Source organism: Drosophila kikkawai, chromosome X (genome assembly GCF_030179895.1).
Source record: "Drosophila kikkawai strain 14028-0561.14 chromosome X, DkikHiC1v2, whole genome shotgun sequence".
Taxonomy (NCBI): domain Eukaryota; kingdom Metazoa; phylum Arthropoda; class Insecta; order Diptera; family Drosophilidae; genus Drosophila; species Drosophila kikkawai.
In genome coordinates, this window is record NC_091733.1 from 7,570,866 (window position 1) to 7,594,443 (window position 23,578).

The 23,578-nt window shown below is 47.5% G+C and overlaps 2 protein-coding genes and 1 long non-coding RNA gene across 3 annotated transcripts; 2 read left to right on the forward strand and 1 right to left on the reverse strand.

The window, feature by feature from the left end:
* The first annotated feature begins 867 nt into the window (after window positions 1–867).
* On the forward strand, window positions 868–20,447 carry LOC138929223 (uncharacterized). Its single transcript, XM_070288543.1, has 6 exons — window positions 868–1,353; window positions 1,391–2,136; window positions 5,711–6,602; window positions 19,448–19,477; window positions 19,690–19,937; window positions 20,000–20,447. The coding sequence occupies exons 1-6, from the start codon at window positions 868–870 to the stop codon at window positions 20,445–20,447; spliced, it is 2,850 nt and encodes a 949-aa protein (XP_070144644.1).
* Window positions 6,670–17,338, forward strand: LOC138929078 (AF4/FMR2 family member 1-like). The gene is made up of 2 exons (XM_070288043.1): window positions 6,670–7,098; window positions 15,664–17,338. Exon 2 carries the CDS (start codon window positions 15,668–15,670, stop codon window positions 17,336–17,338), a length of 1,671 nt encoding a protein of 556 aa, XP_070144144.1. The 5' UTR covers window positions 6,670–7,098; window positions 15,664–15,667.
* A 59-nt stretch (window positions 20,448–20,506) lies between the features above and the next one.
* On the reverse strand, window positions 20,507–23,174 carry LOC138929271 (uncharacterized). Its single transcript, XR_011445683.1, has 4 exons — window positions 22,579–23,174; window positions 21,849–22,511; window positions 21,379–21,787; window positions 20,507–21,248 (listed from the first exon to the last, which is right to left on the reverse strand). It is a non-coding gene; the product is annotated as an uncharacterized lncRNA (long non-coding RNA).
* Between the last annotated feature and the right edge of the window lie 404 nt (window positions 23,175–23,578).

Sequence of the window (23,578 nt, forward strand, 5' to 3'; positions counted from 1 at the left end):
AGATACAGTCGTCCGATTTTTATGAAATTTATACCAAAGTTTTAGAATAATAAAATAAGCTTATATCCCGGAGTATATGAAAAAACGTTGAAAAACAACGAAGTTATAGTTTTTTTTCCTATTAATTTCCCGATCGTTCCTATGGCAGCTATAAGATATAGTCGTCTGATTTTCATTAAATTTTTACCGAAATTCTGAAATAATATAAAATGGCGATATCTAAAAAATGGTGCATACATGTTGATAAACAGCCAAGTTATAATTTTTTTCTAAAAATTTATCGATCATTTGTATGGGAGCTATATGATCGTCCGATCCGGCCCGTTCCGACATATATAGCAGTGAGAGTATATAGAAGACTATATGCTAAGTTTCATTCAGATAGCTTCAAAACTGAGGGACTAGTTTGCGTAGAAACGGACAGACGGACGGACGGACAGACGGACATGGCTAGATCGACTCGGCTGTTGATGCTGATCAAGAATATATATACTTTATAGGGTCGGAAAGGTCTCCTTCACTGCGTTGCAAACTTCTGACTGAAATTATAATACCCTGCAAGGGTATAAAAATACTGCATACTTTACTTAATAACTGGTAAAACATTCAAATTGTAAAGTTGCGCTCTTCAGAAAAAATTTAAACAAATCGGTAAACCCCTTAAATTTATTGTCTTTTGCGTTTAATCACTTAAATTCTTCCAACCAAATATCTCAAACGCTTTGATTAAAACAAAAAAAATCAAAAATATATCATAATAAAAAATAATATTTTTATGTAATTCCTAATATTTAATATGTGAATATTCGTAGGGACCTTTGTAAGAAGGACGTGTAAATTGTTAATACAAACATTGGATACTTTCAGATGGGTGGCCCTAGCACCAGCCGCATACAAAATTCTGATCGTAACGTGGAGGTTTTCAGAGACGAGAACGGCGCCATGCTGTCTGTGGTGTCTCAAGAGGTGAAGACAAGCCACACCTCGATCGTCGAGGCAGCTCGCGGGATAGAAAATCTCAAGGATATACATGTCGACGAGTATGCGTTTCCACCCATCACCAACTACGAACGACGCTTTGACAAGCCCTTTCGATTTCCCCCCAATTTCGTGGCTAAGAAGAACGACCCGTGGTGGGGCACAGGTGGGGAGCTCAGAGGAATACGCCTCTACCCAAACTTCGCCACCGCCTCCAAGCCGCAAGCGCTGGACGAGCTAGACAAGTATTTTAAACCACCGAAAGTGCACAACATTCAAGTCGATTTCGACCAACTGTATAACGACGATGAGCAGACAGAGTACCAACAGGAGGAGTTGCTGGCAGCCAAGTGGCGGCAGAAACGACATCTTACAGTCATTCTTCCTCCAGAAAGTCAATGATGCCGCGCAGAGAGGATCGCGCGGAGGTAACGGAACCGGCAGCCCTAGGAGACGATGCTCCGGCACGTCGTCTGATGTCTTGCGTCAACCCGCTGCCTCATCGCAACCGCCTGTTACGACCGAGCAGCCCAAGGTGTATATAATTGAGGATCCCGGTTCAACTGCAGGTGTTAAATTTGCTGTGCCAGATCCGCCTCTGCGTACCATAGAGATTTACCAGGACCCAGATGAGCTAGAGTCTGCGCCCGTAACTGAAGCACTGGCTTTTGACGCAGATGAAACGTGCTCTACGCAAGTGTTTAACATGTTCATAAAATCTCATTGCATAAGTAGGCCGAAGAGCCCGCAGAAGCAGGAGCTGTCGCCGACGGAGGAGCCCGCTTCCTCTCCCACCTCGACCGAGTCTCCGGTGGATTCGCGCTCACCCATGTTACGCAAACAGCTGTCGACCATCTTGGAGACCTCGGAGCACGGCACTCAAAGTTCGGCGGCCACTAACGCCACTACTAAGTCGACCATTACCTCAACTTCTTCTTCCCCCGGCTCTCGCGCTACACCCACTCTGACCGCCACCCCTGGACCACTGAGGCAGCAGCGCCTGCCTGGCCTTGATAGCTCCACAGTTAGTGAGGAACAGAAGAAGAGGGCAGGCGATAATTTTTCGCGCCGAGAGCTTTGGGAGCAAAATGCTCCCAGCGTGCCGATGATGAAATCGCTGCGTTTCCAGGAGGAGGAGGATACGCCGCGAAGCGTCCTGTGAAATGGAAGAGCCAAACATCTTCATCTTTGGCGGCGTCTTTGCAAAGAGCTCGCAAAGGTCACCGTCATCGAGCGTTGGAATCTTCGGCGGTGTCAGTTGTCCAGCTGCTATCGCGCACTCTGGTAAACCGACAGGTAGTCGCGGCAACGTTTCGGTTTTGTCTTCCTGGAAGCAGGGCAGAGCTCTAGGAATCGTCTCAGTCTTATCCTCCTGGAAACGCAGCGATTTCATCATCGGCACGCTGGGAGCATTTTGCTCCCAAAGCTCTCGGCGCGAAAAATTATCGCCTGCCCTCTTCTTCTGTTCCTCACTAACTGTGGAGCTATCAAGGCCAGGCAGGCGCTGCTGCCTCAGTGGTCCAGGGGTGGCGGTCAGAGTGGGTGTAGCGCGAGAGCCGGGGGAAGAAGAAGTTGAGGTAATGGTCGACTTAGTAGTGGCGTTAGTGGCCGCCGAACTTTGAGTGCCGTGCTCCGAGGTCTCCAAGATGGTCGACAGCTGTTTGCGTAACATGGGTGAGCGCGAATCCACCGGAGACTCGGTCGAGGTGGGAGAGGAAGCGGGCTCCTCCGTCGGCGACAGCTCCTGCTTCTGCGGGCTCTTCGGCGTACTTATGCAATGAGATTTTATGAACATGTTAAACACTTGCGTAGAGCACGTTTCATCTGCGTCAAAAGCCAGTGCTTCAGTTACGGGCGCAGACTCTAGCTCATCTGGGTCCTGGTAAATCTCTATGGTACGCAGAGGCGGATCTGGCACAGCAAATTTAACACCTGCAGTTGAACCGGGATCCTCAATTATATACACCTTGGGCTGCTCGGTCGTAACAGGCGGTTGCGATGAGGCAGCGGGTTGACGCAAGACATCAGACGACGTGCCGGAGCATCGTCTCCTAGGGCTGCCGGTTCCGTTACCTCCGCGCGATCCTCTCTGCGCGGCATCATTGACTTTCTGGAGGAAGAATGACTGTAAGATGTCGTTTCTGCCGCCACTTGGCTGCCAGCAACTCCTCCTGTTGGTACTCTGTCTGCTCATCGTCGTTATACAGTTGGTCGAAATCGACTTGAATGTTGGGCACTTTCGGTGGTTTAAAATACTTGTCTAGCTCGTCCAGCGCTTGCGGCTTGGAGGCGGTGGCGAAGTTTGGGTAGAGGCGTATTCCTCTGAGCTCCCCACCTGTGCCCCACCACGGGTCGTTCTTCTTAGCCACGAAATTGGGGGGAAATCGAAAGGGCTTGTCAAAGCGTCGTTCGTAGTTGGTGATGGGTGGAAACGCATACTCGTCGACATGTATATCCTTGAGATTTTCTATCCCGCGAGCTGCCTCGACGATCGAGGTGTGGCTTGTCTTCACCTCTTGAGACACCACAGACAGCATGGCGCCGTTCTCGTCTCTGAAAACCTCCACGTTACGATCAGAATTTTGTATGCGGCTGGTGCTAGGGCCACCCATCTGAAAGTATCCAATGTTTGTATTAACAATTTACACGTCCTTCTTACAAAGGTCCCTACGAATATTCACATATTAAATATTGGGAATTACATAAAAATATTATTTTTTATTATGATATATTTTTGATTTTTTTTGTTTTAATCAAAGCGTTTGAGATATTTGGTTGGAAGAATTTAAGTGATTAAACGCAAAAGACAATAAATTTAAGGGGTTTACCGATTTGTTTAAATTTTTTCTGAAGAGCGCAACTTTACAATTTGAATGTTTTACCAGTTATTAAGTAAAGTATGCAGTATTTTTATACCCTTGCAGGGTATTATAATTTCAGTCAGAAGTTTGCAACGCAGTGAAGGAGACCTTTCCGACCCTATAAAGTATATATATTCTTGATCAGCATCAACAGCCGAGTCGATCTAGCCATGTCCGTCTGTCCGTCCGTCCGTCTGTCCGTTTCTACGCAAACTAGTCCCTCAGTTTTGAAGCTATCTGAATGAAACTTAGCATATAGTCTTCTATATACTCTCACTGCTATATATGTCGGAACGGGCCGGATCATATAGCTCCCATACAAATGATCGATAAATTTTTAGAAAAAAATTATAACTTGGCTGTTTATCAACATGTATGCACCATTTTTTAGATATCGCCATTTTATATTATTTCAGAATTTCGGTAAAAATTTAATGAAAATCAGACGACTATATCTTATAGCTGCCATAGGAACGATCGGGAAATTAATAGGAAAAATAACTATAACTTCGTTTTTCAACGTTTTTTCATATACTCCGGGATATAAGCTTATTTTATTATTCTAAAACTTTGGTATAAATTTCATGAAAATCGGACGACTATATCTTATAGCTGCCATAGGAACGATAGGAAAATGAATAGGACAAAAATTATAACTTTGTTGTTTTTCAACATATTCTTATCTACTTTTAGATGTGCATCAAGTTAGCAGGGCAACTTTGGATTTTCAAAATTTTGATTATACCATAATTTGCCGTTAATTATCCGTTAATTATTCGTGAAAGAAAAAATTTGCCGTTCAATTTTTTATCCTTTTTTCCTGTAAACTTGAACATTTCCAAATTTTTTTTTCTCATAATTTGCCGTTAATTATCCGTTAATTATTCGTGAAAGAATACAATTTGTTGCTCAAGTTTTTATTATTATTTTTTAAAAACATAAAGTTGCCCTGCTAAGTTGATATCAAGTTAGCAGGACAACTCCTGTAATCCTTCACATTTCCAAAATCTTTTTTAGCCAGAATTTGCCGTTTATTATTCGTTAATTATTCGTGAAAGAACTAACTTTGTTGCTCCATTTTTAATATATTTTTTTTATTTTTTAAAAACGCAAAGTTGCCCTGCTAAGTTGATATCAAGTTAGCAGGACAACTCCTGTAATCCTTCACATTTCCAAAATCTTTTTTAGCCAGAATTTGCCGTTTATTATTCGTTAATTATTCGTGAAAGAACTAAATTAGTTGCTCCATTTTTAATATTTTTTTTTTATTTTTTAAAAACGCAAAGTTGCCCTGCTAAGTTGATATCAAGTTAGCAGGACAACTCCTGTAATCCTTCACATTTCCAAAATCTTTTTTAGCCAGAATTTGCCGTTTATTATTCGTTAATTATTCGTGAAAGAACTAAATTTGTTGCTCCATTTTTAATATTTTTTTTTATTTTTTAAAAACGCAAAGTTGCCCTGCTAAGTTGATATCAAGTTAGCAGGACAACTCCTGTAATCCTTCACATTTCCAAAATCTTTTTTAGCCAGAATTTGCCGTTTTTTATTCGTTAAATATTCGTGAAAGAACTAAATTTGTTGCTCCATTTTTAATATTTTTTTTTTATTTTTTAAAAACGCAAAGTTGCCCTGCTAAGTTGATATCAAGTTAGCAGGACAACTCCTGTAATCCTTCACATTTCCCAAATATTTTTTTGCCAGAATTTGCCGTTTATTATTCGTTAATTATTCGTGAAAGAACTAAATTTGTTGCTCAATTTTTAATATTTTTTTTTTATTTTTTAAAAACGCAAAGTTGCCCTGCTAAGTTGATATCAAGTTAGCAGGACAACTCCTGTAATCCTTCACATTTCCAAAATCTTTTTTAGCCAGAATCTCGTCCTCGACGAGACACAGCCAGAGATGATAAAGCCAAAACCACCCATGGGCTGCAGTTTTTCCTTGGACTGCACGGTGCCCGAAACGCAGCAGTCAGTAGTGCATAAGGAAGCAGCTAAGAAGCCGGAGACTGTAGGACCATCGCACATGATCGCTTCGTTCATGAATGATTGCACAGAGCTGAGTAGCTGTCCGCCACAACTTCCGTTATCCTCGGGAACTCTGAAGTTCGCCAGCGATTCTCCCAGCTCAAGCCAATCAAAGAGTAGTGGAGGGCACTCCGATAACTTCTTCGAACTAAATGCTGCCACGGAGATGTTTGCTACTAACATTAGCATGATCAAGAATTCCACGCTGCTTCCTTCGCCCGTAGTTTCAAATCCACCAGCTGTCACAGCTGAGGGAGAGGGTGAGCGAGATGACAACGGAGACCTGAGCATTTATTACAAGTCCACGCCGCTAACGCCTAAGCAATCGCACCCTTCCTGGAGCCATTCTGATAATGATAATGATAGTGAAACACTTCCGCGAGATCATTTCGTACACCCCAAGTTAAACACAGACAAGTCAGTCGTGATCCAAACGGTCCCCGATAACAACATAAACCCCTTTAACATAGACCTCATTGGTTCCCTGCTGGACGAAATTGACTTCTCACAGTACATCGAGACGCTACCGCACTGCCAATTGGTGGGCCATGTCAAACGTCTGCGTCCCAATGCCCAAGTGGAGGTGAATGGCGAGCAGTTTGAAGTGGTCAAGATGCTTGACAAAGGTTCGTACGGAACTATCTACACGGGAAAACACGTTAAGACCGGGAAGAAGGTGGCTTTAAGGCAGGAGCGGCCAACCAACTACTGGGAGTTCTACATTACCCTGAAGGTTGTGAAGACCCACTCTTATGGCCTTCACATTTTGTTCCTTACATATATGTATATAGTTAGGATTAAGTAGGTTAAGTTCATATTCAATAGTTTTAAGCATATATATACGGCAGTAGTTTAAGAGACAAAAACTTGAAGTCAATAATTATAATTTTTAAGTTAGCCCTAAGTGGCAACCCAAAACTATCGAATAAGTCAGGAGAATAGTTGAACTTCCCGCCGAAGCCAGGACACCAACCACGATCACGTCATGGAAAATACTAAGAAGAAATCCCCGATAAAATCCCACAGGGGAGATTTCTGGGAAACGAGACCGACAGCCACACTAACTTCCGGGACTTGAAATTTTGTGCGCGGCGAGAAAAGTTGGAAGTTTTGGAAGCCAGCGGAGAAAAACGACGAAGACAACACCAAGTCCGAGATTTAACCGACGCGTGGCCGGCAAGTGGAAGCAAGCGATCGACAAGAGAGAAACACTGGCTTCGGCAAGCAGGGTGAGCATAAAGAGTGCGACAGGGACAGATAGGGATTAGAAAGGAAAAATCCAGACAAATAAAAGTAAAGTAACTCGAAATCAAAGTGTTAGAATTATTGGTACAAGTGTCAAGCCCCGATCGTGCCGTCTGCGAGTATTCCGGGCATGTTCGCAGCAGTTTTCTCGACAGGATTAGTCGCGCCGGTGCCGTCTGCGAGTATTCCGGGCATCTGCGCAGTAGTTAGGGCTGGCTGTAATTCCTCCGATTTTGCTGTCTGCGAGTATTCCGGGCATTTTCGTAGTAGGAATCGCGCAGTAGTTAGGGCTGATCGTAATTCCTCCGATATTGCCGTCTGCGAGTATTCCGGGCATTTTCGTAGTAGGAATTGCGCGCCAGAAATAGCCGCGACAGTGCCGTCTGCGAGTATTCCGGGCATTTGCGCAGTAGTTAGGGTTAGTCGTAATTCCTCCGATATTGCAGTCTGCGAGTATTCCGGGCATTTTCGTAGTAGGAATTGCGCGCCAGAAATAGCCGCGACAGTGCCGTCTGCGAGTATTCCGGGCATTTTCGTAGTAGGCATTTGCGCAGTAGTTAGGGCTAGCCGTAATTCCTCCGATATTGCCGTCTGCGAGTATTCCGGGCATTTTCGTAGTAGGAATTACGTACCAGAAATAGCCGCGACAGTGCCGTCTGCGAGTATTCCGGGCATTTGCGCAGTAGTCAGGGCTGGTCGTAATACCTCCGATTCTGCCGTCTGCGAGTATTCCGGGCATTTTCGTAGTAGGATTTACGCGCCAGAAGTAGTCGCGACAGTGCCGTCTGCGAGTATTCCGGGCATTTGCGCAGTAGTTAGGGCTGGTCGTAATACCTCCGATTTTGCTGTCTGTGAGTATTCCGGGCATTTTCGTAGTAGGATTTGCGCGCCAGAAGTAGTCGCGACAGTGCCGTCTGCGAGTATTCCGGGCATTTGCGCAGTAGTTAGGGCTGGTCGTGATACCTCCGATTTTGCTGCCTGTGAGTATTCCGAGCATTTTCGTAGTAGGATTTGCGCGCTAGAAATAGCCGCGACAGTGCCGTCTGCGAGTATTCCGGGCATTTGCGCAGTAGTTAGGGCTGCCAGTGTTACCTCCGATTTTGCTGTCTGTGAGTACTCCGGGCATTTTCGTAGTAGGTTTCGCTGGCCAGAATTAACTGCGACAGTGCCGTCGGCGAGTATTTCAAGCCTGTGACAATATTTAGGGCCACCAGTGTTACCTCAGTTTATGCCGACCGTGAGTACTCTGGGCATTTTCGTAGAAAGATTTCTGGGCAGGATTGGCCACGACAGCGCCGGCCGTGAGTATTTCGGGCACCCGCATAAAGTTTGTACCACCAGGGCTGGCTACGATGGTGCCAGAGCGTAGTCATACATAGGCATTATAGATACTCATATTCGTATATATCTTCCCCATAAGCGTCCGTCGTGGCATAGCCAACGGTACGCGACTCGGTGACCCGAGTACGAGTTTTCCCCAAATAGAATATTATGAAACCCCTCCTCAACTGTCTCAAAGATAAATAAATTTATCTGATGAGGACTCTGGGCGGACTGAGACGCCGACCCCAGCAAAACGCATCCTTACAGATTGGCGCCCGAGCAGGGACTAGTTGAGGAAACTTAAGGGGAAAATTCCAACCATCGTGGCCTAAAGAACCACTAGATCATTTTATTCTCCACCACTGGGAAAATTTCTGTCAAGGGGAAAATACACAGAGAAAATTCTGGGAGAAATTTTGTTACATTTTGTTGTTGAGCAGAAATTTCGAATGCATTGAGAGAAAAGTTAAATTGGAAAATTCGGAATCAGCAAAATAAATAAAATATATCCGAAAACACGAAAAAGAATTTTAATGGGGAGATACTAACAAAAGAAGTAGTAATAGTAGTAACAGTAGTACAAAAAGGGCTCCACCTAACCTCTGAGATCGCACGCTCATAATACCCATAGTAAGCAGAGAACCACGTGCGTGAGTTCGAACGAAAACCGACGAGAAGCAACGTGATCGCGCCGCCATCGGGTATATAACAACGAGAACTCATCGCAATCGGGACAGTCGTTCGTGAGAGCTCAAGCAGTCAACATCGGTCAAGACCAGCAAACAACAAGAACATTTTTTTATTTATCGTGAGCATCGTGCAAAACAAGTACAGTCGTTCGTCGCCGAAGAATAAAACCGCGTGCATTGTGCAATTAAAAATCGTGAACCACGTGCATCATACGGATAAAAAAATTAATTAATTAAACATTCGCGGCTGGCATTTCAAACGAAAAACAACACAGTAGTCCGTGGTCATCGAAACAATATTTGAATTTTTTTTTGGTGCCATCGTCGAGAATCCAAACGTCACGCGTACATACCCTCACGTAATGGGTGTCAAGTGGATCTCGTATCGTCGGAAACAGGAACTCGAGACCCTGACCGCCGCGTTCGGGCTAAGTAGCGTTGGAACCGTCGAGGAATTACGCCAACGACTCAGCGAATTTTCGAAGCGGGAGGATCTGTCGCCAGAAACGCAAGGACAATTGGCGAAAATGGAAGCGGCATACGGGAATGCCGTTACTCCCGACCAAAAATCGCCGCTTACCGTCATGGTTGAACCTACGGGCGAAAAGGTATCGGGCGACTGCAGGAGTCACACCCTTCAGCTGCCACGGACCAATTCGGCTCCTAATTTGGTGTCGCTGCTACAAGTGGACGAACGTCGTAGCGCGCGACCTGAAGGCACCTCTTGCGCCACATTGGTGGACAAGATGGCCCGATGGGGGCTTACTTTTGATGGATCTGGCGACCCACTCCGATTTATGGAACACATGGAAGAAAGAGCAGCCACGTATCAGGTCGATCTAAGGGCCCTACCCCAGGCAATGCCAGTGCTCCTAACCGGAAGGGCAGAGAGCTGGTTCCGAACGAGCAGACTGCAGGGCACGACATGGAAAACTTTTAAGAAGGAGTTTCTGGAATTTTTCTTACCGCCACGGTACTTCCAAAGGCTGGAAGACCAGATACGGACGCATACACAGAGACCAGGTGAGCTGTTCAAATTCTACTTGATCGATCTCCGCATACTCATGCAACGAGCGGGATACACCATGGCGCAAGAACTGGAGCGCGTGTACGAAAATATGTTGCCGGAGTACCAACTGTACACACGGCGTCAGGATTTTCACACGCTAGCCGAGCTGACACAACTAGTGGTAAACTTCGAGATCGTAAGAAGTCGAGGACAAGGAAACCAAATGGGTAATCAGGAACGCGAAGGATTCAGGGCACCCCACCGAGGATCTACAGGTGGTCCGATAGGAGTACACACACCCCCAAACCCGGAGGGGCCGAACGGACCAGGAGCCGAGATACAGCATGGGACCATAATGCCGGAATCAGAAGCCCCGATCAACGCACTCAACGCCTGCAGGAATTGTGGGGAAAGTGGCCATTTCCAAAGGGAATGCCGACAGCCGCAAGTTCTATTCTGCTGGGACTGTGGCAGACGTGGCCTTCGCACCGTGGAATGCTGCCGCAGATCGGGAAACGGCTACGGGCCTCGAGCAGGCGGGGATCGCCCGAGGAACCCGGGAGTTTCCCCAAGCCAATAAGCCAAGTACTAAGACTAAAGCAGGGCCGGATCCAGGCGCAGGTCCGCATCAAAGGAAACACGTTTAAGGCCACCCTGGATACGGGAGCCACCCGAAGTTTCATTAGCGAACAACGGGCGGCGCAGATCGGAAGAGGAAGAGACTGGCGAGAGATTCGCACCCGGATCCGATTGGCGGATGGATCCCACCGAGACCTCACTAGGGGCCTTGTAGTAACCATTCACCTGGGCCAACAGCAGGTAAAACTGTTCTTGCTAGTGATGCCCACGGTGCTAGATGACATACTATTGGGAATCGACTTCCTTTGTGGCATCAAGGCCATCATTAGCTGCGGAGGAGAACACTTACAATTGGATTCGAGGGCAGAATTGACCAGCGAGGAACAAAACAATCCGGAGATTTCAGCGAGGGACGACGCACCGAACGAGGAGTGCGTGGCTGCTCGCTCTGGAATCCTACGAAGCAACGAGGAAAATCTGGAAATTTCAGCGAGGAACGACGCACCGAACGAGGAGTGCGTGGCTGCTCCTTCTGGAAGCCTGCGAAGCAACGAGGAAAAGCTAGAAATTTCAGCAAGGAACGACGCACCGAACGAGGAGTGCGTGGCTGCTCCTTCTGGAATCCTGCGAAGCAACGAGGAAAACCCGGAAAATTCAGCAAGGAACGACGCACCGAACGAGGAGTGCGTGGCTGCTCCTTCTGGAATCCTGCGAAGCAACGAGGAAAACCCGGAGATGTCGGCGAGGAACGACGCACCGAACGAGGAGTGCGTGGCTGCTCCCTCTGGAATCCTACGAAGCAACGAGGAAAATCTGGAAATTTCAGCGAGGAACGACGCACCGAACGAGGAGTGCGTGGCTGCTCCTTCTGGAAGCCTGCGAAGCAACGAGGAAAAGCTAGAAATTTCAGCAAGGAACGACGCACCGAACGAGGAGTGCGTGGCTGCTCCTTCTGGAATCCTGCGAAGCAACGAGGAAAACCCGGAAAATTCAGCAAGGAACGACGCACCGAACGAGGAGTGCGTGGCTGCTCCTTCTGGAATCCTGCGAACCAACGAGGAAAACCCGGAAAATTCAGCAAGGAACGACGCACCGAACGAGGAGTGCGTGGCTGCTCCTTCTGGAATCCTGCGAAGCAACGAGGAAAATCTAGAAATTTCAGCGAGGAACGACGCACCGAACGAGGAGTGCGTGGCTGCTCCTTCTGGAATCCTGCGAAGCAACGAGGAAAATCTAGAAATTTCAGCGAGGAACGACGCACCGAACGAGGAGTGCGTGGCTGCTCCTTCTGGAATCCTGCGAAGCAACGAGGAAAATCTAGAAAATTCAGCAAGGAACGACGCACCGAACGAGGAGTGCGTGGCTGCTCCTTCTGGAATCCTGCGAAGCAACGAGGAAAACCCGGAAAATTCAGCGAGGAACGACGCACCGAACGAGGAGTGCGTGGCTGCTCCTTCTGGAATCCTGCGAAGCAACGAGGAAAACCCGGAAAATTCAGCGAGGAACGACGCACCGAACGAGGAGTGCGTGGCTGCTCCTTCTGGAATCCTGCGAAGCAACGAGGAAAACCCGGAAAATTCAGCGAGGAACGACGCACCGAACGAGGAGTGCGTGGCTGCTCCTTCTGGAATCCTGCGAAGCAACGAGGAAAACCCGGAGATGTCGGCGAGGAACGACGCACCGAACGAGGAGTGCGTGGCTGATCCCCCCGGAATATCCAGGAGCAACGAGGACACTAAGGAGACCCCCACAGTCAAACACAGACGACCGAATCGTGCCAGACGGAATCGGAACCGACACGGAGACCCGATGGTAAGGGAGGCCCAACCTAGCTGGACTTCGGCCTTGCCTACCAGCAGCCAGACCGCTCGACAACAGAATCCTTTCCGACAAGGACCAGAGACACCTCTACCAACTAGGAAAGTCCGGTTCCGAGAACCAATTGTGGAAGGCGAAGACGGCGTTAGGCCTGACGGATCAACATCAACGGACATCCGAAGAGAGGAAAGCCTAGCCAGCATCGACACCAACACGAGCTTAACAGCGGCACCGGACACCATGGATCCGAGGGTGAGTGCTTTTCTGCAGACCGAATTAGATAAATTTGACCATCTGGCGGGCACTTCTAATATCGCGGAACATCACATTGTTATGAGGGATGACAAGCCCATTAAGCAGCGATATTACCCTAAAAATCCAGCAATGCAAGCGGTTATAAACAAACAAGTAGATGAACTCTTGCGGGATGGACGGATCGAGCCATCAAAAAGCCCTCATAGTGCACCAATAGTACTAGTCGGGAAAAAGACAGGCGATATCCGAATGTGCGTGGATTATCGACAACTGAACGCGCGATCAGTCCCCGACGCGTACCCCCTACCCAGAATTCATCACATACTGGAACGTTTACGGAACGCGCGATTCATTTCCACTCTCGACCTTAAGAGTGGATACTGGCAAATTCCGGTCGCGCCTGCCAGTCGGGAACACACCGCTTTTACCGTCCCGGGACGAGGCCTCTTCCACTGGAAGGTGATGCCATTCGGGTTACATTCAGCTCCCGCGACATTTCAAAGAGCTCTCGATAGCGTCATAGGCCCGGAGTTAGAACCTTCAGCCTTCGCGTACTTAGATGACATCATTGTTATCGGAACGACTCTCGACGAACACATCGAAAACCTGCGCGAAGTATTTAGGCGACTCCGACAAGCTAACCTGAAACTCAACCGAGACAAATGTAGTTTCTTTCAGCGGAGTCTAAAATACCTGGGTCACGTGATAAGCGAGTCAGGGATCCACACTGATCCTGATAAGATCGCAGCGATTCGCGAACTACAACCGCCTACGAATGTCCGTGAATTGCGACGCTGCCTCGGTGTCGCGTCGTGGTACCGCCGTTTCGTCCCGAACTTTGCAGCCATCGTAGAACCGATATCCACGCTCCTCCGGAAAGGCAGGAAATGGAGTTGGGACACGGAACAGGAGCAAGCTTTCGAGACTCTAAAAACCCGACTCACCGAAGCCCCAGTACTTGCGTGTCCCGATTTTACGCAGAAGTTTTCCCTGCAAACCGACGCTAGCGATCACGGGTTAGGAGCAGTCCTACTGCAAAGCATCGACGGTGTCGAACGAGTCATAGCTTATGCCAGTCGACGATTAACCCGAGCCGAGGAAAATTACTCAGTAACAGAAAAGGAGTGCCTCGCGATCGTATGGGCCATTCGCAAAATGCGTTGCTACCTGGAAGGATATTGGTTCGAAGTCGTGACGGATCATCTGGCGCTTAAATGGTTAAACTCAATCGACAACCCAACCGGACGAATCGCCAGATGGGCCCTCGAACTACAACAATATCAGTTCGACGTTCAGTATCGACGAGGGAAATTCAACATAGTAGCCGACGCTCTTTCCCGTCAGCCCTTGGACACAGTACAACAAGCCAACGTAGAGCCATCGCAATGCAAATGGGTGCGCAAGATGATACTTCAAGTAACTCAGGAACCGGGAAAATTTCCAGACTACCGGATCGAAGGAGGCCAGCTGTACCGAATGACGGGGAATACACCCCAGGAGGAAGACCAGGTTCCGTGGAAGCTATGCGTTGGCCAGGAGTACCGACAACGAGTCCTACAGGAGTGCCACGATCATCCGACAGCTGGACATCTCGGGACACGGAAAACCAGCAAACGCGTAGCGCAAAAGTATTACCGGCCAGGACTCTTCAGGGAAGTCACCAAGTATGTACGACGGTGCCCCACCTGCCAAAAATACAAGGTAAGCCAACTTAAACCCGCCGGCCAGATGTCAACACGCCAAGTCAAAGAACCATTCAGCGTAGTATGTGCGGACTTCATGGGTCCGTTTCCACGTTCTCGTCATGGAAATACCATGTTACTGGTATTTTTGGACGCATTCACCAAATGGGTAGAATTAGTCCCACTCCGGAAAGCGACGACACCCCATCTCGAACGATCGTTCCGGAATCGGATTCTGAGTCGCTTTGGCGTTCCACATACATTCGTATGTGACAACGGGACCCAGTTCACCAGCCGGTCGTTTAAAACATTCTGCAAAAATCTTGGGATGGAACTTCAGCACACAGCCCCCTACACGCCACAACAGAACCCAACGGAAAGGGCAAACAGGACCATAAAGACAATGCTGGCCCTGTACTTGGATGGAGCTGAGCAAAACACCTGGGACGAGCTACTTCCCGAACTCTCGCTGGCCATAAACTCAAGCGTTTCAGACACCACCGGATTCAGCCCTGCCTTCATCATGCAAGGGAGGGAACCGAGACTACCCAATACATTGTTCGATCAAGCCACGCCGAGTCACACGTCGAATCAGCCACCACCAGGAAAGAAGGCGGAACAGATGCAGGAATTGTTCCGGATCGTCAAAGACAACAGCGAGCGAGCATCCAACGAACAAAGACGACACTACAATCTCCGACGCCGGGAATGGCGACCGGCCGTGGGATCACTGGTACTCCTCCGCCGCCACGTACTATCCAAGGCTTCAGAGGGATTCACTGCAAAGCTGGCGGCCAAATACGATGGACCATACAAGGTTCACAAGTTCCTGTCTCCTAATCTCTTACAATTACAGGTGCCTGGGAGTCGACGACGACGCACAGCCGGACTAGGGGACATAAAGGAATACCATTACGAGGATACCGACGACGACGAGCCACCCGCTGCCGCCGAGGGGACCAAGTCTTGAGAAAAGGGGCCACTTGCTGGTAGTCGCGACTACCCAACGTCCCTCCCCATCGAGGGGAATTCAATGACTGGCCACTCAAAACTTTTTTTTATTATCTACTATCACTAAAACCTTGTTAGACTAAGAAAACACGAGTTACATAGGAAGGAGCTAGGCTTAGTTTAGTCATTCGCACTCATAGGGATATCCAATATTTAAGATATACTAAGTTTCTTTACCCGCAGTGCCATGAGTTCAAGAGACCCGAGACGCCCAGTGACGGGCACCGTGGATACGGACAGCGATGCGGAGATGCAGGAGACGCTGGATACTTCGATACGAGACCTCCTGAGCGATCCACTCTGGGAACCGGATCAGCTGATCCTGGAGGCTGAGGCCACCGGCCTCTCCCTGGACGATGTCCTCGATCTCTGCATCGCACCAGGGGACCCACTGGGAGAAGTGGAACCAGACGGAAGATTTGGGGGCTACCGTAACCCGAGCCCGCCACGGCAGCGACCCCGTGCTGACACCGCAGCACCAACTACTACCGGCGATGCAAGCAGCGAGACATCAAGCGGCACCACCGCAGGTAGTTCGGGCGGATCCTCACCCGACGCTTTACTGCCCGGATCGAGCGGATCCTCTGGCGACGCACTATTACCCAGCTCGGGTAATTCCTCCGCCGAGGTCACACTGCCCCGCAGGTCTGACCGGGACGCCATGTTGCCTTCCATCAGGGAAGTGGCCAGGACGACCGCTGAGATGCCCAACCCACCGCCACGGTACGAGGACATCTCCAGTGCCGACGAAATGGAAACCACGGCCCGGTCGTTCGCCACAGCGCGAACCCGACTGTCCAGCGCCACCACGGAGGAGATCATTGAGGTCTCTGACTCCGACGACAGAAGCACGCCCCTGTGGAGGGAGGTACCACCACGTCCAGAAACTCCACCGCCGTCGTACCAAGAGCTGTTCGGGCCAGGCCCCTACGACAGCCCCCGCACCATGGTCAGGAAGAATATGCCAACAGCAACTGCGCCACAGCCGAACCACGACACCCGACGGCTCAGCAGCGAGGTGCTCCTAGACGGCCCCAGCACATCGGGCCAAGCAGCGAGGGCGCGGGCGGTTGCACCACCGCCAAACCACGACACCCGACGACTCAGCGGCGAGGCACTACTAGACGGCCCCAGCACATCGGGCCAAGCAGCGAGGGCGCGGGCGGCTGCACCACCGCCGAACCACGACACCCGACGACTCAGCAGCGAGGTGTTCCTAGACGGCCCCAGCACATCGGGCCAAGCAGCGAGAGCACGGGCGGCTGCACCACCGCCGAACCCCGACACTCGACGACTCAGCGGCGAGGTGCTCCAAGATGGCCCCAGCACATCGGGCCAAGCAGCCCGGGCACGGGCAGCCATACATCAGGAGAACCGCGACCGGGCACACGGCAGCAACACTGGCTTCGCACAACCACAGCCAGCAACAAAGAGAAGACGCCGACCCAATGGGAACGGGGCCAGAATCAACCGGCAGCGAATGGAGGCAGGCCCTCGAACCAGGGAGGAGATCCCGTGCGGAGCTGTACGAGAGATTGCATACACTGGACGCCCTAACCAGCGACGTCGAACCGCGCGGTCAAGGGGAAGTTCTTCGACGGACAGCTCCCCTGAGCCGACAGCGCGATCCGGACCCGTGGAGCGGCTAGGACCCTCCATGGTGGTGGCCCCGGCCCAGTGGCGAGTGGAGACGGCCGCAAGGGAAATCCCAGTCACCCTACGCACTTGGATAGAGGGAGAGCTGGGATTACCAAGAACTAAGGATATAAGACGCCAGGAGAAGATCGACGGCAGGTCGTATAGGGTCCATATCTCCCGAAGTGGGCGCGTCACCATCTTCTCACCCACCCCAAAGTAAAGGGGGGGTGTGAAGACCCACTCTTATGGCCTTCACATTTTGTTCCTTACATATATGTATATAGTTAGGATTAAGTAGGTTAAGTTCATATTCAATAGTTTTAAGCATATATATACGGCAGTAGTTTAAGAGACAAAAACTTGAAGTCAATAATTATAATTTTTAAGTTAGCCCTAAGTGGCAACCCAAAACTATCGAATAAGTCAGGAGAATAGTTGAACTTCCCGCCGAAGCCAGGACACCAACCACGATCACGTCATGGAAAATACTAAGAAGAAATCCCCGATAAAATCCCACAGGGGAGATTTCTGGGAAACGAGACCGACAGCCACACTAACTTCCGGGACTTGAAATTTTGTGCGCGGCGAGAAAAGTTGGAAGTTTTGGAAGCCAGCGGAGAAAAACGACGAAGACAACACCAAGTCCGAGATTTAACCGACGCGTGGCCGGCAAGTGGAAGCAAGCGATCGACAAGAGAGAAACACTGGCTTCGGCAAGCAGGGTGAGCATAAAGAGTGCGACAGGGACAGATAGGGATTAGAAAGGAAAAATCCAGACAAATAAAAGTAAAGTAACTCGAAATCAAAGTGTTAGAATTATTGGTACAAGTGTCAAGCCCCGATCGTGCCGTCTGCGAGTATTCCGGGCATGTGCGCAGCAGTTTTCTCGACAGGATTAGTCGCGCCGGTGCCGTCTGCGAGTATTCCGGGCATCTGCGCAGTAGTTAGGGCTGGCTGTAATTCCTCCGATTTTGCTGTCTGCGAGTATTCCGGGCATTTTCGTAGTAGGAATCGCGCAGTAGTTAGGGCTGATCGTAATTCCTCCGATATTGCCGTCTGCGAGTATTCCGGGCATTTTCGTAGTAGGAATTGCGCGCCAGAAATAGCCGCGACAGTGCCGTCTGCGAGTATTCCGGGCATTTGCGCAGTAGTTAGGGTTAGTCGTAATTCCTCCGATATTGCCGTCTGCGAGTATTCCGGGCATTTTCGTAGTAGGAATTGCGCGCCAGAAATAGCCGCGACAGTGCCGTCTGCGAGTATTCCGGGCATTTTCGTAGTAGGCATTTGCGCAGTAGTTAGGGCTAGCCGTAATTCCTCCGATATTGCCGTCTGCGAGTATTCCGGGCATTTTCGTAGTAGGAATTACGTACCAGAAATAGCCGCGACAGTGCCGTCTGCGAGTATTCCGGGCATTTGCGCAGTAGTCAGGGCTGGTCGTAATACCTCCGATTCTGCCGTCTGCGAGTATTCCGGGCATTTTCGTAGTAGGATTTACGCGCCAGAAGTAGTCGCGACAGTGCCGTCTGCGAGTATTCCGGGCATTTGCGCAGTAGTTAGGGCTGGTCGTAATACCTCCGATTTTGCTGTCTGTGAGTATTCCGGGTATTTTCGTAGTAGGATTTGCGCGCCAGAAGTAGTCGCGACAGTGCCGTCTGCGAGTATTCCGGGCATTTGCGCAGTAGTTAGGGCTGGTCGTGATACCTCCGATTTTGCTGCCTGTGAGTATTCCGAGCATTTTCGTAGTAGGATTTGCGCGCCAGAAATAGCCGCGACAGTGCCGTCTGCGAGTATTCCGGGCATTTGCGCAGTAGTTAGGGCTGCCAGTGTTACCTCCGATTTTGCTGTCTGTGAGTACTCCGGGCATTTTCGTAGTAGGTTTCGCTGGCCAGAATTAACTGCGACAGTGCCGTCGGCGAGTATTTCAAGCCTGTGACAATATTTAGGGCCACCAGTGTTACCTCAGTTTATGCCGACCGTGAGTACTCTGGGCATTTTCGTAGAAAGATTTCTGGGCAGGATTGGCCACGACAGCGCCGGCCGTGAGTATTTCGGGCACCCGCATAAAGTTTGTACCACCAGGGCTGGCTACGATGGTGCCAGAGCGTAGTCATACATAGGCATTATAGATACTCATATTCGTATATATCTTCCCCATAAGCGTCCGTCGTGGCATAGCCAACGGTACGCGACTCGGTGACCCGAGTACGAGTTTTCCCCAAATAGAATATTATGAAACCCCTCCTCAACTGTCTCAAAGATAAATAAATTTATCTGATGAGGACTCTGGGCGGACTGAGACGCCGACCCCAGCAAAACGCATCCTTACAAGGTTCACAGTCGACTAAGTAGCAAGCAAATGGTAAGGTTTATTCTTTAAGGAGACATAATTATCAATTAATTCCACTCAATACTTCTTACTTACTTATTTTTATGTTTTCACTTATAATGATTGCGTGCCCTGCTTAATTTAAGTGCTTGACTTCCGATGTAGTCTGTAATTTTCACAGGAAAAAATAGTACTTACGACTCTAGAACAAAACATAAGATAAATGATCATTTTATATCTTTTAGTCTTCAGCATATACACACTTTGATTATGCACTGGTGGGCAACAATTGCAGTGTCTATATCTCGGACTTTTCGGATTATGGTTCGCTGATCTCCGTGTGCAACAAAATAAAGAGTGGCACGGGCAAGAACCTAGACGAGTACGTTGTGATGCATCTAAGTTGCCAGATGCTCGACATCGTGGATCATCTGCACGCCTTGGGCATAATTCACGCCGATATTAAAGCGGGCAACTTTCTGCTTATGAGACCGTAAGAACCTTAAGCTAGGTACCCTTTCACCACAAGAACTACCAATCATGTGTCTCTTCTAGGTTGTGCGCGCATCCCAATGAGGTTAGCCTGCAGCTTATAGACTTTGGCGTGTCTATCGACACCAGGCGCTTTCCGCCCAATCAAACATTCAATTATGTGCACCACCAGAAGCTGTCCAAGTGCATTGAGATGCGCACCAATCGGCCGTGGACGTACCAGCTCGATTTATTCGGCTTAGTAGGTGTCATGCATGTACTGCTCTTCGGCAGCTATATGGAAGTGGTGGAACGGAGTACGAGTGGAGTTTGGATGCCGAAAACTGCTTTTCCGCGCTATGTCCAGCGGCAGATGTGGGAGACTATCTTCAGGACGCTGCTTAATATTCGCGACTGTCGTACAATGCCCAATCTACAAGAACTGCGCATGCTGCTCAAATCCGAGCTAGTTGAAAAGGAAAAAAATGTTGCCGAGGCCATTAAAAAATTCAATATGAATATACAAACCTAATCATTATAATAGGTACACTTCAAGTGTTGAGAAAAATAAATTTAAATATATATTTTGCGTTTTTTTTTTCTCTAAATTTGTAATTATAATTATTATTTTCCTTATTAAGGTATAGCGCCCGACTTTTCTTAGGTTTGGTTTTACCTAAACCACGCCAGTTTTCAAACCCATTTAATGCCACTCTTGGCGAATTATGAGAGCTATCAAAGCAACTTTCACATATTTCTATGTCAGTATTCTCATCATCAATATGCTTGCCAATCTTACAGATTTTTTTACACAGAATGCAAGTTCCAGGTGGTGCGTCTAAGAGGGTGTTGGAAACATTTGCTAATATAGGACTTAGAGTTATATCCGGGACCAAAGTATTTTCAGTAGTTTCTATGGCCAATTCTTTATCTTCATTTTGTGTAAGATTATCTTTTTTTAACGAACAATCGATCAATTTTGTAGTTCCATCATAATAAGTGATTAATTTTTCTGTAGCCAGGTCAATGCGGCACCTGGTCTTCAATACCGAATTTTTTATTGATTTAAATTCGATTTCGACTGGTGCACTGCTGGCTGGAATCCTTCCATAGCCGAAGGCCGGTTGCGCAATTGAGGACCACAATGGAATTGTCCTGATTTGCTTCATAAGCCTTATTGCAAAGTGCTCGCATTCGCGAGGATTTATGTCGTCGCCTTCTTCGTCTTTAATTAAATTATCAACTTCCACGCTAATTGACGCCGCCCAACGAAGCAGGTAACTCGATGAATTTTCTGAAGGGCAATCGTCTTCGAATGTATTCTCCGAAGAACCTATAAAATTGGTAATATTTATAAGTTAAAAAATTAAAACTTAAGTTCCTTGAATTTTAGTTCCCAAACGGGTTTAAAACCAAAACAAGGCATAAAATATTTCGGATTGCTGACTATTAAATTAATTTACCTGAATCCAGCATTGTTGATTCGGAGTCTGTGATAATAGAGTTTATTTGGTCCAGACATTGCGATCCATTATTTTCCATAAATTTTAAAGAATTTTTAAGCAATGTAGCCCCATCTCCAGATGTCTTGCACTTCGAAATAATCAGAAGAGCTTTAATTATGTTTCGGGCATCCTTTGGATTGGTGGACAAAATAAGCTGTCCAATCCCAAACAGATAAAATCTCTTAACGAGCTTTTTTTCATTTTTTAAAAAATCAGCCCAATTTTTAATATAGTGAGCCACATCTATGCGTATGTAGGTTCTTGGCAAGTTGTTTGACATGCAAGCGTCTGCGTATGCCTCAACTGTATCATATGTAGCGAATGCAAGGCAACAAGCCGATAGAAGAGCTCTTGACGAATCGCACACCTGCAATAAATGTTAACTTGATATATGTAATACAAGTAAATATATTCTTTTATAAAATTACCACTTCCTTTGGATACTGCGCACCCTTTTGTATCCACCGCAGTAACCATGCCGTTACAGAAACCATGTCCTGTTTCTCTGTCAACATGGATGAAACCACAAACTGGCCAGCAGTAGAGTAGAGAAAAGGCAATATGGAGGAAAATATGCTGAGATTTTTTTCCATCTACTTGTACGTACTCCAGGAACCTTCCTCCAGATGCATCTATGCACAAACGGCTATTTTTCCTGAGTTTATTATAGACTCTCGTTTGATGTGGAGACCAAATATACACTTTTATCGGATCCTTGGCGATGTCCCGCACTATTTCATGCCCTTCTTGGCTTCGTTTTATATCAGATATGGCGTCAATTGCATCTGATTTTCGATATAACTTTTTTGCCGCTTCGTATTTAGCATTACGAAAAACGGAAGCTGCATATAAGTGAGGTGGTTCCACTTCATCCTCCGATAGCATTAAATGGGAAGCTGTTTTCGCTCTATAAAAATGTGTGGATTCCTTTTCCAAGTTGGAAACTACCATGCCTCGTGTTTCCCCTCGGAGCTGTCGTTTTCCACACGATCCGTTGCCACTGCTGGCAATGCACACTATTTTAATAATTTGTTCATTATCGTGGTGGGGCAATATTTCAGCCTTTAATCTGCTTCCACATTTACAATGACCTACGAAGCATGTGTATTTATTAAATGACATGTTTATTCCTATCAAAAATAATCTTCACTAGCTTACAACAACAATTTCAGCTACAGATGGACTCTCAATTGCGAATATTACATTTTAAAGAGTTAATTTATATTGTTCGGCTGGGGGGAAACTTGCTAATTCCGTTCCGTAGGATAAGCACAAGAATTATTAAAAAACACTCCCGCGCCGCAGTCAGCGAAAACACCGTAGAAATAGCCGCACGAAAGAGAAAATCACCACCAAGCGAAATGAAAGTAGTAGGCCGGGGGGCGTGGTTATTTTCAATATAAAATGTTCTGGACTCGGTCCGCTTTATTTGCTGGCATAAAAGGAATTAAATGTACAAGTGCAAGTGGGAGATCAAACAACTAGGAGAGCGGGAGCGGCCGCTCAGCGATGCGACGATCGGCCAGAGCCGAAGCATCCGCTAGAAGAGCGGGAAGTAGAAGCGACGATAATCGAAAATATGTGTAGCGGACTCAATATCAATTGGAGCAAATGCGACGAGAATGGAAAATTTATTTGTAGTGGAGACAATATTAGTTGGAGGAAATGCGACGAGAATTTAAATTTATTTGACCAAATAAACAATGCGGATATTTAATCAAGTGCAAAACTTTAAAAGTATTTAATGATCAATTAATTCGTTAATTATTAATTAATAAAAATATTAATTATAAGGAAAAAATAATTCGATCGGAATGGTGGGATCGGAACACCTGACACCTTTTTCCTCAACTCACTGTTCGTTGGGATGCGCTGCCGGCAATGTAAAAGCTCTTGTATGTATGTATGTATGCAGATGTCGCGACGGCAGCGGAACTTTGTAAGGCGCACCAATAAAATGCAGAAAAAGACGGACACTGGCTTACACAATTTTGTTTCAATATTTAATTCTTTATTATATTATGTTTTATTTTCTTGGTTTTAAAAAATGTTGAATGTAAATGTATGTGGAAGAAAATATGTAATATATGTTTTATATGGAGAAAATATAATATGGATTTATAATATAATAATATATGTGTATATATGGATGTGGATG